The following is a 15,407-nucleotide window of genomic DNA, read 5'->3' as shown; positions in this document are numbered from 1 at the left end:
GGATATGAGTCATATACCCAACATCGAAGAGAACTACCATTCCAGAACTTTCAAAGAAGCTGCTACAGTCGCCTGTTCAACGGGTAACTTAAATAAGAATCAAGGCCTAATCTTACCAGATATACGGAAAACTCTAACCAGATCATTTAACCCAAAAGAAATGAACTTTCATGAAAATTACATTAAATATCTCAACAAATAAAACGTTGTACTTGTGACACGCGTATCATATCACTGTTTCACGTTCAGTGATAACTTTATATAATTTTTAGAATTGTCGGTTAGTTTCCTAGTTTTTGTTACTTTCTATCGCCTACCAGTGTATTCCTTTGAAAATGCTGACAGACATTAGTCAGCGAAACGTTGGATATTCAACTATGATTTACTTGGCTAGCTTACAAAATAAGTCTTTAATTATTAATACTAATGTGTGGACAGACTTATGTGTTCGTCGTACATGTTGTTTATTTTTAACGGTATATGTTAGAACACAAAGAAATAAGTAAATAATGAAATTATTAACTTATTGCTGATATTTCGCTGGTGTTATAACCAGCATCTTCAGAGCACAAAAACACAGTTTGTCACAATACGCGAGACTAAAACAACATGGTGTAATCAACGGACTAGTTAAACAAAATTGTAGCAGCAACACAAAGACTAGAGTCCTGATTTTGGCGCCCCCTATCTGAAAAAAAATGCAGCTATCACATAAGACTAGAGTCCTAAACATAGGAAAAAAAACCAAAAAAACCTGGTACTAGTTTTTTCTTAAGATGACTGTCTCCCAGATTTTATACAGCCATACTTGTTGAGATTTGGAGTCTGTTTCAGGGCTTCTGTTGCCTCTAAGAACAATCTCTCTGACTTATAAGAACTTCTGTGCAGTACTTTTGTGTTCTTTCAGTTGATCCTGTGTGCAGGGGTATCTAGAATATGGTCTGCTAGGCCCGACTTGCCATAGTGATAATGCCAGATGTATCTTTTGTGTTCATTGATGCGGATGTTCACAGTTCTTCCTTTGACCGTAGTAGGATTGATTACATGAGCTTGGTACTTAGTAGACTCTTGGATGTGATAAAGGGGGAATACCGTCTTTGGGTGAGCGGATAAGGGTTGCTAATTTGCTCCACGGTCTGAATGTGGTGCGTAGTTCATGTTTATTAAGAATTCTTAGATATCTTTTCTGCTGTGCCTTTAATGAATTGGATGGTGACTGTTTTGTTGTAGTTCACTGTGCTGGATAGTGGGAAGGGTTTCTTAGGAGCATTTAGGATTTTGTTTATCTTATGGGGATTATAGCCATTGACCAAGAACGTGTGGCGTAAGTGAACCAGTTCAGCAGCAAGAGCATTGTCATTGGAACAGATTGCTCTCGCTCTGTGGGTTAGCGTTTTTAAAATACCATACTGTTGAGAAGGGTGATGGTGTGATTGTTTGTGTAAATATCTCCCTGTATGTGTGGATTTTCTAAAAACTGAAAATGATAAGGAACCATCTGGATGACATGTGATAAGTGTATCCAGGAAGGGCAGACAGTTATTAGCTTCCAGTTTCATTGTAAAGTGGAATTTTGGATGTTGTCTATTTAAATGCGCTAAGAATGTTTTCAATGTCTTTGGGCCATGTGGGCAAATAACACGCACATCGTCAACATAGCGTAGCCAAAGTGTTGGTTTGAGAGTAGCTGTATTGATTGCTAGTTTTTCCAGGTGTTCTATATAAAAGTTCGCTAGGGGAGGGGAAAGGGGGGGGAGCCCATGGCTGTCCCATCTATTTGTTTGTATATTTTCCATTTCCATGTGAAATATCCTGCATGTATTGTGAATTTAAATAGTTCAAATATATCGGGGGGGGGAGTGTGACTTCAGTAGATCTAGGGTTTCTATTAGTGGTACATTTGTGAATAGTGAGGTGATATCAAAGCTTGCCATTAAGTCTGAGCTTTTTAGGGTATGGCGTTGTTAGATGCTTTTTAGGTGGGTCAAATTTTTGACAAAGGAGGGAGAAATTTTTTTTCAGATAGAGGGCGCCAAAATCAGGACTCTAGTCTTTGTGTTGCTGCTACAATATTGTTTAACTAGTCCGTTGATTACATCATGTTGTTTTAGTCTCGCGTATTGTGACAAACTGTGTTTTTGTGCTCTGAAGATGCTGGTTATAACACCAGCGAAATATCAGCAATAAGTTGATAAATTAATTATTTACTTATTTCTCTGTGTTCCAATATATACCGTTAAAAAATAAACAACATGTACGACGAGCACATAAGTCTGTCCACACGTTTAGGATTTCTTCACGGTGACGATATCGTACGCAAGACACGACAATATGGTAAGTGGAAGTTAAAATTGGCGCGTCAACTGAACAGGTTATCCTTCTTAAAGAGGTGCCGAGACACCAATTTAATACCGAACTGTGTTAAAATCAAAAACAAGTTCCACTCGGCCAAAGCCCAACTCATTTATAAACGAGCGAGTGTAGCGCTATTACGTGAACAGATTGACGCCACTCGGCTAGAATTAGCAAAATCAAATTCAACCACCAACGCACTGCATGAATCACTATATAATATTCTGAATACGGAACTACGGGAGATCCTAGATAACATCACCGACACAACGGCTAAAAAAGAATTCAACTTAGTCAAAAACCGACACCAAAATAAGTTTGAAAATCTCCATCAACGCAGCACTATACAACTACCACAATTACAACAAGACCTCGTCGTCGTGAATTTATCTTCGATCACCTTAAGCACAGAAGCCACTAGTGCTTTAAGTCGAGGGCACAATTTTGCCGTGACTCCCAAACAAGTTCCAAAAGGTGAAATAATGGCGTCCATCGAACGGGGAATATATGACCTGCCTCCAACAATAGCCAACAACATACGTTTAGATGTGGCCAACATCCTAATCAAGTCTAAGCCTCCCAAAAATAATATCCAGCATAAGGAAATCATTGCTGTAAAAGAGTTAAAGAATAATAGCAAGATTATCATAACAAAAGCAGATAAAGGAAATGCAACCGTGGTGATGGACACAACAGAATACGAAAACAAAATGCACACACTATTACAAGATCAGTCAACATACAAAATTATAGATCGCAATCCCACCAACACATAAAAGAATAAGGCAAGTAAATTATTGATAATAGTCACTTCCTGGCCCCAAGACACAGTAAACAAACTCAAGCCCTTCCATGTTAAAACACCTAGGATTTATTGGGCACCAAAAATTCACAAACAAGATACACCATTACGCCCAATTGTGGACAGTATAAATAGTCCCACATACAAACTGGCTAGACATTTAGCTAAGCTACTAACCACCCTCACAAACAATTTTCCCTCCTTTTTCAAAAATTCAGCCCACCTAAAAAGCATCTAACAACACATACCCTAAAAAGCTCAGACTTAATGGCAAGCTTTGATATCACCTCACTATTCACAAATGTACCACTAATAGAAACCTCAATCTACTGAAGTTACATTTCCCCCCTGATATATTTGAACTATTTAAATTCACAATACATGCAGGATATTTCACATGGAAATGGAAAATATATAAACAAATAGATGGGACAGCCATGCCCCACCCTTTCCCCTCCCCTAGCCAACTTTTGCATAGACCACCTGGAAAAACTAGCAATCAATACAGCCACTCTCAAACCAACACTTTGGCTACGCTATGTTGACGATGTGCTTGCTATTTGGTCACATGGCCCAAAGACATTGAAAATATTCTTAGGGCATTTAAATAGACAACATCCAAAAATCCACTTTACAATGGAACTGGAAGCTAATAACTGTCTGCCCTTCCTGGATACACTTATCACATGTCATCCAGATAGTTCCTTATCATTTTCAGTTTTTAGAAAACCCACACATACAGGGAGATATTTACACAAACAATCAAACCATCACCCTTCTCAACAATATGGCATTTTAAAAACGCTAACCCACAGAGCGAGAGCAATCTGTTCTAATGACAATGCTCTTGCTGCTGAACTGGCTCACTTACGCCACACGTTCTTGGCCAATGGCTATAATCCCCATACGATAAACAAAATACTAAATGCTCCTAAGAAACCCCTCCCACTATCCAGCACAGTGAACTACAACAAAACAGTCACCATCCAATTCATTAAAGGCACAGCAGAAAAGATATCTAAGAATTCTTAATAAACATGAACTACGCACCACATTCAGACCGTGGAGCAAATTAGCAACCCTTATCCGCTCACCCAAGGACATCATTCCCCCTTAATCACATACAGGAGTCTATGAAGTACCCTGCTCTTGTAATCAAGCCTACTACGGTCAAACAGGAAGAACTGTGAACATCCGCATCAATGAACACAAAAGATACATCTTGCATTATCACTATGGCAAGTCGGGCCTAGCAGACCATATTCTGGATACTCCTGCACACAGGATCAACTGGAAGAACACAAAAGTACTGCACAGAAGCTCTTATAAGCCTGAGAGATTGTTCTTAGAGGCAACAGAAGCCCTGAAACACACTCCAAATCTCAACAAATATGGCTGTATAAATTTGCCTAAAATCTGGGAGGCAGTCATCTTAAGAAAAAAATACTACGATTTTTTTTTCTATATTTAGGACTCTAGTCTTATGTGATAGCTGCATTTTTTTTTCAGATAGAGGGCGCCAAAATGAGGACTCTAGTCTTTGTGTTGCTGCTACAATTTTGTTTAAGTAGTCCGTTGATTACACCATGTTGTTATAGTCTCATGTGTTGTGACAAACTGTGTTTTTGTGCTCTGAAGATGCTGGTTATAACACCAGCGAAATATCAGCAATAAATTAATGAATTCATTATTTACTTATTTCTCTGTGTTCTAATATATACCGTTAAAAATAAACAACGTATTGATACTAGTCGACAAGAAAAAGGTCATCATATACTTTTCTTTGTTCAAAGTCGACGTCTGCATTATTCTTACAGCAAATAATTGGCTGTAAGAACATGCCCTAATTTGATCCCACATTTATTCGCACAACATTTAAAAACAGTGCATAATGCTTGCAATACAGTGGTTTCCAACCCTTTTCCGCTTGTTTACCCCTTTTAAACCCATTTCTATAAATTGTATCGATTTTTTTTAAATAGTTGTTTTTAAACACTGACTTTTGTTCAGTGCCTATCTTAATGTAAAATAATGGAAATGAGGCCATTTCCGCCGTTACTGATTATTTTTCGTGTACCCTCAACGGCCCAGCACGTACCCACGGGGGTACGCGAACCACCACTTGGTAACCGATGATCTAGAGCGAGAAATAATAAAATTTACCATTCGGATTTCAAACATACTGTTTAAAGCAAGGTGGTTTGTCGTTCTTCGCAGGTGACTTTGCAATATTTTTTTTAATTTCTTTTATAAATTATCTAAATTCAAAAACTTTAGTAAGGATGTAACGTTGATTCACATAAATCTACAGATGGCAACAGTCGAAACTCTGCAGTGGATCTCTACAAACATGGTCATCGACAGAGCTGTAGAGATTATGGTCGTTTTCTGTCTCTACTGATAGAACACGTCTAGACAAGTTGAGGCTTCAATATTAATTACAAACTGGTGTTTTTAACAAGCAGTGACCGTGTCCCGAACATGCATTTTAATTTTGTGCTCATTGCTTGATAGCAAAGTATTTAAAAAGAAAAAAAAAGAAATTATGTCTTATTATTATCCAATTAAAAATGGAACCTATTCGAAATATTGATTTGCTATCTCTCTCAGATTACCATTGTAAGAAAACAGTGGAATATTTATATTTCTTACCCGGATTGGTTATGTAAATGTTACCAACGTCCACCTGCTCATATCTACATTGGCAACATCTTCTAAACACAAGCTTTTACAAGAAGTATTGATGAAAGAAATCTTCAATTATAAATTGCAAAACAGACTTGAGAGGTGTAATTCTGCATCATACAAAGTTACTGATCTTCTTGTAAGCCATTTGCAAAATATGCGACGTCCAATTTATTGGCTGCATTCAGGTTCGGCTTTCTCAATGTATATAATTTGAGGAATGAAATTATGCAAAGATTATCATGAATGTGAGCGATCATAAGTTGAAAAATATTTTCTTCACGTTGTTCTGTGGTGTGTCCTGTTGTTTCGCGAGCACACAAAGCAGTAGGTTTTGTAACTCTTCTCTTAATTATTATTTTTAATTAATTATTTAATTAAATATTTAATTAATATTTTTAATTGAAATTTAAAAATATTTCCAAAGCATATGAAAGAGCACACACACACTAGAGAACCAAAATTAATTTCAGATTGAAAATACAGAATGTTTCTCACATTATTCAATAATATTTTCTCTCTTAGGTTGTATTCCCGTTGCAAAAACATAAAGTTTTTACTCAACTTAATGAAAAACGAAATTTCGATTAAATCAATTACACGGAAGAGTGCACAAACATTGACATATTGATAAGTACAGGGTGGTTCAAAGAGAATAACCCAATTTCAAATAATTATATTTAATAATGAAAATGTGGTACAGTAACAAAATAAATGACCAAGTATGAAGTAAGGCCAAAAGTTTCACTCACCACAATTACAAATGCTCAATATGCACTCCACCTGCTGCACGGACAACATCAAGCCGATAGCTGAATTCATCCCAAGCGCGTCTGAGAGTGTCTTCTGGCACAGAATTTACTGCAGCCGTGATTCTGTTTCTGAGTTCACCCAAGTCAGCGGGTAATGGAGGAACATAAACAGAGTCTTTTACGTATCCCCATAAAAAGAAGTCGCAAGGTGTGATGTCTGGAGATCTTGGAGGCCAAGAGTGTAGTGCCAGTCGTGGGGTCCCGTGCGTCCAATTCAACGCTGAGGCGATGTTTCGTTTAGAAACCGACGAACTTGGAGGTTCCAATGTGGCGGTGCTCCGTCTTGCTGAAAAATGTAATCTTCAGATTCTTCATTCAGCTGTGGAAGTGGCCAGCCCTGCAGCATTTCAAGATAGGAGTCTCCCGTAACAGTGTTTTCCTCAAAAAAGAAAGGGCCATAAACCTTTCTAACAGAAACCGCGCAAAAAACATTAAGTTTTAGTGAATCACGTTCAGTTCATGTTGTACAATTTCATGTGGATTCTCAAGTCCCCCATATGCGAACAGTGTGGCGCGAAACTTTACCGCTTAGATGAAAGGTTGCTTCATTCAAGGTGTCCTCTAACAGATTAACACAAAAATCCGTTTTTTTTTTTTTTTTTTGGTCACCTACACGAAGAGCTTGTACCAGTTGCCATCTGTATAGCTTCATAAACAAACGTCGTCGTAACACACGCCAACACAGTCATATGAGGAATGCTAAGTTCTTGGCTAGCACGACGAGTGGACTTGCGCGGGCTTCGCTGAAAAGCCTCTTAAATTCGTTGCACATTCCCCCTCTGAGGTGCGTAGTCGTCCAGAACTCTTTCCCTTACAAACACCCTGTTTCTTGAAATTGTCGATACCAACGACGAATGTTTTTGTCCAGTGGTGGATCAATTCCGTAACGTCGTCTAAACGCATGCTGTACCGTAATCACGGACTCAGTCTTGCTAAATTCGAGAACACAAAACGCCTTCTGTTGACTAGACGCCATCTTCTCATTAACTAAGCGTAGCGGCGGCGCTAGTATTGGCACCTAGCGGTCGTCATATCAAACTCTTGGCCAAGGCCGTTCACGTGGTACAAGTCGCATTCATTTGTGGTTCGTGGTTGCAGAGATATACAATTTTGAATTCGGGACATTCTCTTTGAAACACCCTGTATTAAGTTACTTAAGTATGAAGAGCTAATAAGCTTCATTTCGGCAATGAAAACATTATTTAAATTAAGGGGATATTAAATCCCACATAGTTTCAAAACCGAATAAGACTCCAATCTTTGAATTTCTTATTCGGTTTTAAATCTATGTGGGATTTAATATCCCCTTAATTTAAATAATGTTTTCATTGCCGAAATGAAGCTTATTAGCTCTTCATACTTAAGTAACTTAATGGTTGCACCTGTTTGGAAACTCGTATCGCAGAGTATATAAGTTCTTTTCGCTATACACTTTGGAATTAGGTCTAGCTACTCACTGATGAAGCCTCAAAAAAGGCTGAAACCGGTCTGGGTAGTGACCTCCCTACCATAATGTAATAACAGCATACATTTTCCTAGGAAATGCGTTTTTACATTATGGAAAATACCTAAGAATAGCGATCAGAATTTACCGACTTTGCTACGAGTCTTCCGGTATTGCACTACGTGCTAGGTTCACTTGCATTTGCTCACGCTAGTGGTCGCCGATACTTTATAGTTTATTATATTCGGCAAGAAACTCTCTGATTCCAATCTTTGAGTTTCTTATTCGGTTTTAAAACTATGTGGGATTTAATATCCCCTTAATTTAAATAACCCTGTATTAAGCCAACAAAGGTTGGTCGATTGGTATAGTCTCCGCTACTAATGGCTCACTCAAGTTAAGCAAGTCTGAGCGTGGTTAATAGTTAGAAGGAGTCCAATCGTTCGATGCTGTTGGCACTCTGCTGAGGAATGGGAATTCTCAAGGGTTAACTTCGGCCTGTAAACTGACGTATGTCAGATCTCTGTATTCTCGAGGACACGTGGGGATATGACAAAATATTGATAAGTATTAAGTGTCATAATAGAATCATAATTGATATGCATGCTTTATGTTCATGTGAGTATTCAACAGTAAAACTTACCATAACTACTCTTTAAATATAAAACAAGGATATCTTGTGGCTTTCTGTGAGCAGCACTCATATTATACGTTCGTTTTTTATTAATGCTTAAAATACCATGAATTTATTATTATTTTTCAATTTTTTCATAATTTCCTTGAGTACTTCGCAGGAACCATCATTAGACCTTCAGTTTGAGACATCTTTCTAAATTAAATATATATATAACTAATGTGGAAACGTCACGAAACTTTATATTCCTATGATTATTTTCGAATATGTAGTTGAAAGAGGTTCTTGTTGCTGCGAAATTCGAGAAAGAAGCCTGGAAAAATATAACGTCATTTGCTTGGCCAGAATTTTCTCCACATATTCGACGATGGTTCAAGTTACTTTCCATTTTAGGAATTGCGGCTCTACCAGAAGATAAATTAAATAAGGTAAGTTATTTGCGACCTTTCTGTGTGTGTGTGTGTGTGTGTGTGTGTGTGTGTGTGTGTGTGTGTGTGTGTGTGTGTGTGTGTGTGTGTGTGTGTGTGTGTGTGTGTGTGTGTGTGTGTGTGTGTGTGTGTGTGTGTGTGTGTTAAATATCCTAATGAAATCATTGCATGTAGATGCATCTAAATTACCCATTTCCACCCAATTGTTAATATATGAAGGTCGAACTTAAGCCAAATGAATGGACTCGGCTGATCATGTACCATGATATCTGATGAAGCAAGAAATTTTAAAATTTGGTTACATTTCGGAAGATTTTTCGGAACAAAAAGCAAGAGACATTTCTTTGTAATTAGTTTTATTTCTTATAAAAGTATGAGCAAATAAATGTTATATGTTTTATTTATTTGCGATTCTTACTACAAGCAATTATGATTTTAATTATGATGAAAAGATGTTTCATCATAATTAAAATATTTCATTATTATTATTATAAAAAATCCAGCGGTTCAGTTGTCGTTCTTTCTTTAAGCAATACACTCTTTCGTTTTAACACTTTTTTCCCATTCATAACGAATTTTGGATTTTATTAAAGACATATTCTGTTTTCTATACACTTTCATAACAAGGACATCTTGAATTTGTTGATGGCAGAGATAACGAAGAATAAAAGGCTAGTGTGTATTATGGGAAAAAACATATTAATGATAAAGTGACCTGAATAGTTTTTTTTTTCATCTCAGAAATCGATAAAATGCTTATCGAAGGTAGAACAATACCAAAGATATCAGACAGGGTGTATTAAATTTCGATTTGCTTCACAATACTTTCTAATAAAGCAAATGGAAATTTAATACACCCTGTCTGATATCTTTGGTATTGTTCTACCTTCGTTTGTTTTGACATACTCGTAAGTATACAGAAATAATCTGTATACTTATCGCTGTTCGTGGGAATTGATCTCACACTTGATATGTGGTTCATTTTGTATGTATTTTTCTATTAACCTACAGAATGTTTGCAATTGTCATCTAATCCGGTAACATATTCTACTCACCAAACACTTTCCATGCAAAAAAAAAAAGAAGCATACTCTATTCTTTTACACATACCATATCCCATCTTTACACAATCTCCGAGAATCACTTGTTGTCCCTATTCCTTTCTCTCTTCTCAACCCTTTGAAGTATATTCTAGGGATCTATTTGGTATGCTTCTCTTGGATATTTATGTCTTAAATTGTTGTTAAAGCCAGTATTCCACAAACCTACTACTTTTGTTATCCGTATTTAAAGCTTTTCCAGAATTTCTCTTCTTCTAGAAATCCAGGCGACCACATCTGGCATAGTAATCCACGTGTGGTCGCTTGATTCACAAGAAACTTCAAAGAAAAACTTTGAAGGAAACTTAAAAGCTTTCACCTGATTCACTTTAAGGGTTGGGATACTGATTCCTCAACTTTCTGCTTCCCTATAACATTAATAGAACAATATGTTTTCCATCAGTATGAAAAACGTTTTTACAAAATAATCATTGAATAGTTCCATTATAATTTCTGATTTTCTTAGTCATTCTTGCACTATCTCAGATCATGAACTCCTCCGATAATTATTCTTTCCACATAACAAAAATCTCCTTCGGATTTTTCCTAGCCTGTTTCGTTAGTTTCCTCTGTTACTCTACCATTATACTTGTTAGCCTTTAAGTTTCCCAGCCTTCTTTATGATTCTTCTTAATTTCTTTATTTATCCATTTGACACCTACCCTTTTGTATTTAGGCACATGGTCTATTATTGCCATCGTCAACTATTACTTAAGTATTACTCAACTATTACTTATCGTTTACGCAATATTAATCTCCTTTCTTTCAAGTTCATTTTCCCATGGAATTGCTTCAGAATGTGTCTTTTCATAATATAAAACTTTGCTAATATCATAATAACCGTATAGTTCCACATATTTCCTCTTGTCTCAAAAACCAATCCACAAGCGTAATGCATATGACAGAAGCCTGGAATAAGAGAATTTGGCCTTAGGCTAATCATCTTATCGTACCAGATTTGATTTGAAAGCAGTTATATAAATGAGATATATAACTATTAAAAAACTTTAGTTTCAACAAATTTCGTGAGGTGAGACTTATTTAAATGTTCACTATTCCTCGATTTACGAATAAATCTTCAAATAATCTTAATACGAGCAGTCAGAAAGAAATATCGCGATACTGCTGATTGTGCAGAGAACATTATAATAATTATTATAATGTTCTCTGCATAATCAGCGGTATTATATTAACAATATAAAATTACATTATAATATAAACCAAAGATTAATATTTATTAATTAGCAGCCCGGTTGGCGGAGAGGTTAGCGTATCCACTCTCCAACCAGCAGGCTGCCGGTTCGAATCCTACCGTGGGTATAGATTGGTGATTTTCTTTAGGTGGGAGATCAATTTCATCACCTGGTGTGAGATCACCTCCCCGCTTATTGGAGGCCTGAAGTGGCTTGAAAAAAAGTTCCATGTTTGAACTCTACAGCTGAGTTTCCAAATTATGCAGCAAATAAATTAAAAATACAATAAATAAAATAAAATAAAATTGATAAAATAGGTTTTCAAATAGAGCCTCCGTAGCTCAGTCGGTATAGATGAATCCCTTTGGTCGGATAGACATGTTCGATACCCGTCCGTGAAGTGATGAACCTTTATCTGGTCTCTTGACCAGAGGTGAGTTAGTAGGTCTCATACGGAGGTAGGGTTTTTTTTTCACACGGACACTCGGGTTTTTTGTCCCCAGGAATAGGCAAACCGGCTCCGTGAACACCTCCAGGAATAAAGAGTAACCAACCTATTCCGTAGGATTTCGGTTCCGAATACCTACACGGTAAAATGTGTAGGTCAACGAGTGAGAGTAAATTAGGATAGGTTTGCAAATAATCTATCGTGGGTAGGAGCAACCTTAAATTAATATGATGGCATTATTATTAATTATCAAATGCAAAGTGTTTCGAAATTTCAAGAAATATAATTATTATTACTGTACTTTATATTTTGATAAATTCGAAGACACATACAAAAATCTTTTCAAAATCTATTTTCACATCATGGTGTCGCTCCTGAGATTTGTTTCTTGTATTTCAGAGAAAAAAAAAAGAAATAAAAGAAAATAAACTATTCAGAAACATAGGTTATTTGAGTAAAAGAAGGTTGACATAAAAAAAAAATTGCTATTGATGTCAATATTGGGACAAGAATTAACAATAATACCATAACAGAAATTAAATATTATTAACGTTTCATGAAGTTTATATATTATTAATTAATTAATTTCTTTAGCTGAATGAACTGGAAGCAGAAATGCAGGATGTATACAGCACAGCAAAATTATGCCCCTATGAGAGAAAAGAAGGCCAAAAGTGTGACATGAATTTAGAACCAGGTAAGTAGTCATTGGCTTTGATTTCTCTCGGGTATACAATACAGTAATCCGGTTTACTTATTCGAAGTATCATCTATCTTATCTTCACGAAAATCTAAGTAGCAGATGAATTCTGTGGCTGTGTGGAATCGTCATTTTGGTCTGTTTGTTTTTCATCCAAGATAGAGTACAGACTGACAAAACTACGATTGTCTGTCAATCAATATATAAATAAATATATATTTAATCTGCATCCATTTCTCGCTGTCAGGTCCTGTAACAACTTTTGAGTTATACCTTAAGATTTAGTTTTAATGAATTTATCCACGATGTGCACAGTAATGGAAATAAAATGTTAATAGCGTTACTGAAGAAAGACACGAAATTGTGAAATAGGGAAGCGTCTAATAATTACTATTATCTTCAGTTATTTTGCAAATAAATGCACATTTTAATACTTAGGGGAGATTAATCTGTAAATTTCTCTATGCAATCATACAACATAAGACTTTAATACAAATTGAACTCTTTATTGAATTGCTTAATGGTGGATAAGAATGGTCCTAAGTGTAAGTGAAGAGTTTTGAATCTTTGAAAATTTCTGTATCTCACAAGCACACCATCTTAATACTCTCCTCTTGGATCAGTAATCGTGTTGTGACCAGTACTCGCATTTACTACGAATAAAATTATTTTAATTACCTAGTTTACTAATTTATTAGCTATGCAACTGATCTCTTTCTCTTTGCAGATATTACGCGAGTGTTTGAAAAATCTCGCAATTATGATGAATTAGTGCATTTCTGGGACGGCTGGAGGAACGCCACAGGACGAACGTATCGCGATAAATACCTAGAGTACGTCAAGCTTAATAACGAAGCAGCGAAACTAAATGGTAAGCATTAAGTAGAAGAATGTAAATTCCTGTAGTTGGCTATCAATAATTAATAAATCATTAAACGTCAACATTCAAATTATTGTCATAAATAGCATTAATGTTCTGGAAAAATTCTAAGATACTTTTAAGTGGTGTTGTGAGAGGAAGAGGTGGCAAGTGCAGAATTCATCGAAGACAAGTGGTGTCACTGACCTTGGAAGGAAACGATCCGGCACTCCATTCGCATCAACCAGATGGTAATATCGAAAAGACTGCGTACTGCGTTATTTTTCATAGCATGAGAGCGACTATCGATGAGTTGGCATACGAACTGCGCTTTAGTCAAGGTTGTCTCTGCTTGCAAAAATTTCCATGACAAACTTTTACGTATACAGAGAATGTAAAAAACGAGTTCCCAAAGAACTATGAGAAAGAGGCAAAAGATAAACGTAAATAAACGACAGATTTTGGAATGGAAATCCACTTCGTTCCTGTCAAGAGATAGCTCAAATCACAGCATTAAGCCAAATGGATGATTATACTTTTCTAGTATTCACAAAGATCATGAGGAGGAGTGACAAGCTCAAGTCAGAGAGCCGAAATAAATGCCCAGGATTGCTGAATGTATGACGAAATGGCCAAAAGATGAAAATACCTTATAGGTTACACTGTGTGTGTGCGCGTGTGTGAAGTACAATGATGATCCCCACAGTGCAGATCGTGCTCCCTCTCACTATATAACCTGCTTCGAGCCACTCCAAAAGGCTTTGAAACGCTCTGGCCCTATTTTGTCGTCGTCGATCAAGTGAGATGTCAGCTGAGGACAAGAAACGCATTACCCGGGGGGGGGGGAATGTTTTCATACACACGTGGATGAAGTGTATTCAAAAAAATGAGTGCTAGGCAAAAGAAACCTTTAAGTTCTGTATTGTTGTTGTACTAATTTTAATAAATAGCTCTCCAACCAACTAGTCGCGCCTTCTTGTCCAGCCTTATAACGCCTTTTTTTTAAATATATTAAGGATATTTATAATCTACTATGCATATATTCATATGCGTGTGTGTGTGTGTGTGTGCATGTGTGAACGTAAAAAGAACTAATAGAAAAAACTATCAGACATATAACATTGGAACACACACACACACACACACACACACACACACACACACACACACACACACACACACACACACACACACACACACACACACACACACACACACACCCTTTAGAGAGAGAGAGAGAGAGAGAGAGAGAACTAATTCAGATATCTATCCAAGTTATCTAAATTGTTTGCATCACCTGCTTGTTCTTTAAGGTTTTCCTGATATGGGTAGCATGCTTAGGGAAAGATATGAAAGTCCTACATTTCTTAGTGACCTTGAAGATCTGTGGGCCCAGTTACGACCTTTCTATTTGCAACTCCATGCTTATGTTCGACGAAAGTTGATCAACTTTTATGGAAGCGACAAGATCAAGTCAGATGGACCAATTCCTGCTCACATCGTTGGTAAGTTGCTCTTTGTTTTTTACTTTGAACGCATATTTGTTTACTGCAGTCAGTTCAAGATATGACTAAGATAAGGTCTCGTGAACTGGCGGAATTTAGATATAAAATATCAGAAATTGTTTCTTGATTAGATTACTTATTTGTGCATTATGTTATCTTGTTACGATTGAGAAGAAGTTATTTTATCTATGAGAGTTATTCATTACATGTACTTAAATTTCTTGAAGCATTCCCACCATACAAGTGGGGTGGAAAGTCATATCAAAATTTTACATAGCTATTGGTTATATGATTGTTGATAATGATATTCTTCACACTCGTTTAAGATGCATAAGCATATAGGGGATTTAAATAATAAGGAATCCTCGTTTACTTTAAGCACGATAAAATGATTATTATATTGAAAATAAAATTTGTATGAAAGCTTTAAAAGAATCAAAATCAT

The 15,407-nt window shown here is 36.4% G+C and overlaps 1 protein-coding gene across 1 annotated transcript in view; it reads left to right on the top strand.

Moving 5' to 3' along the window:
• LOC150110433 (angiotensin-converting enzyme-like) overlaps window positions 1-15,407 on the top strand; it is a 135,041-nt gene that overhangs the window by 1,134 nt on the left and 118,500 nt on the right. Inside the window, exons 2-5 of the mRNA XM_090398410.1 lie at window positions 9,002-9,157; window positions 12,493-12,595; window positions 13,326-13,469; window positions 14,771-14,962. Of these exons, the coding sequence (XP_090254536.1) occupies window positions 9,002-9,157; window positions 12,493-12,595; window positions 13,326-13,469; window positions 14,771-14,962 (595 nt within the window). The remainder of the gene's footprint in view (window positions 1-9,001; window positions 9,158-12,492; window positions 12,596-13,325; window positions 13,470-14,770; window positions 14,963-15,407) is intronic.

Source organism: Typopeltis vanoorti, chromosome 1 (genome assembly GCF_054136105.1).
Source record: "Typopeltis vanoorti isolate ZY-2024b chromosome 1, IOZ_Tvanoo_1.0, whole genome shotgun sequence".
Classification (NCBI taxonomy): domain Eukaryota; kingdom Metazoa; phylum Arthropoda; class Arachnida; order Uropygi; family Thelyphonidae; genus Typopeltis; species Typopeltis vanoorti.
This window is presented reverse-complemented; position numbering and strand designations above follow the sequence as displayed.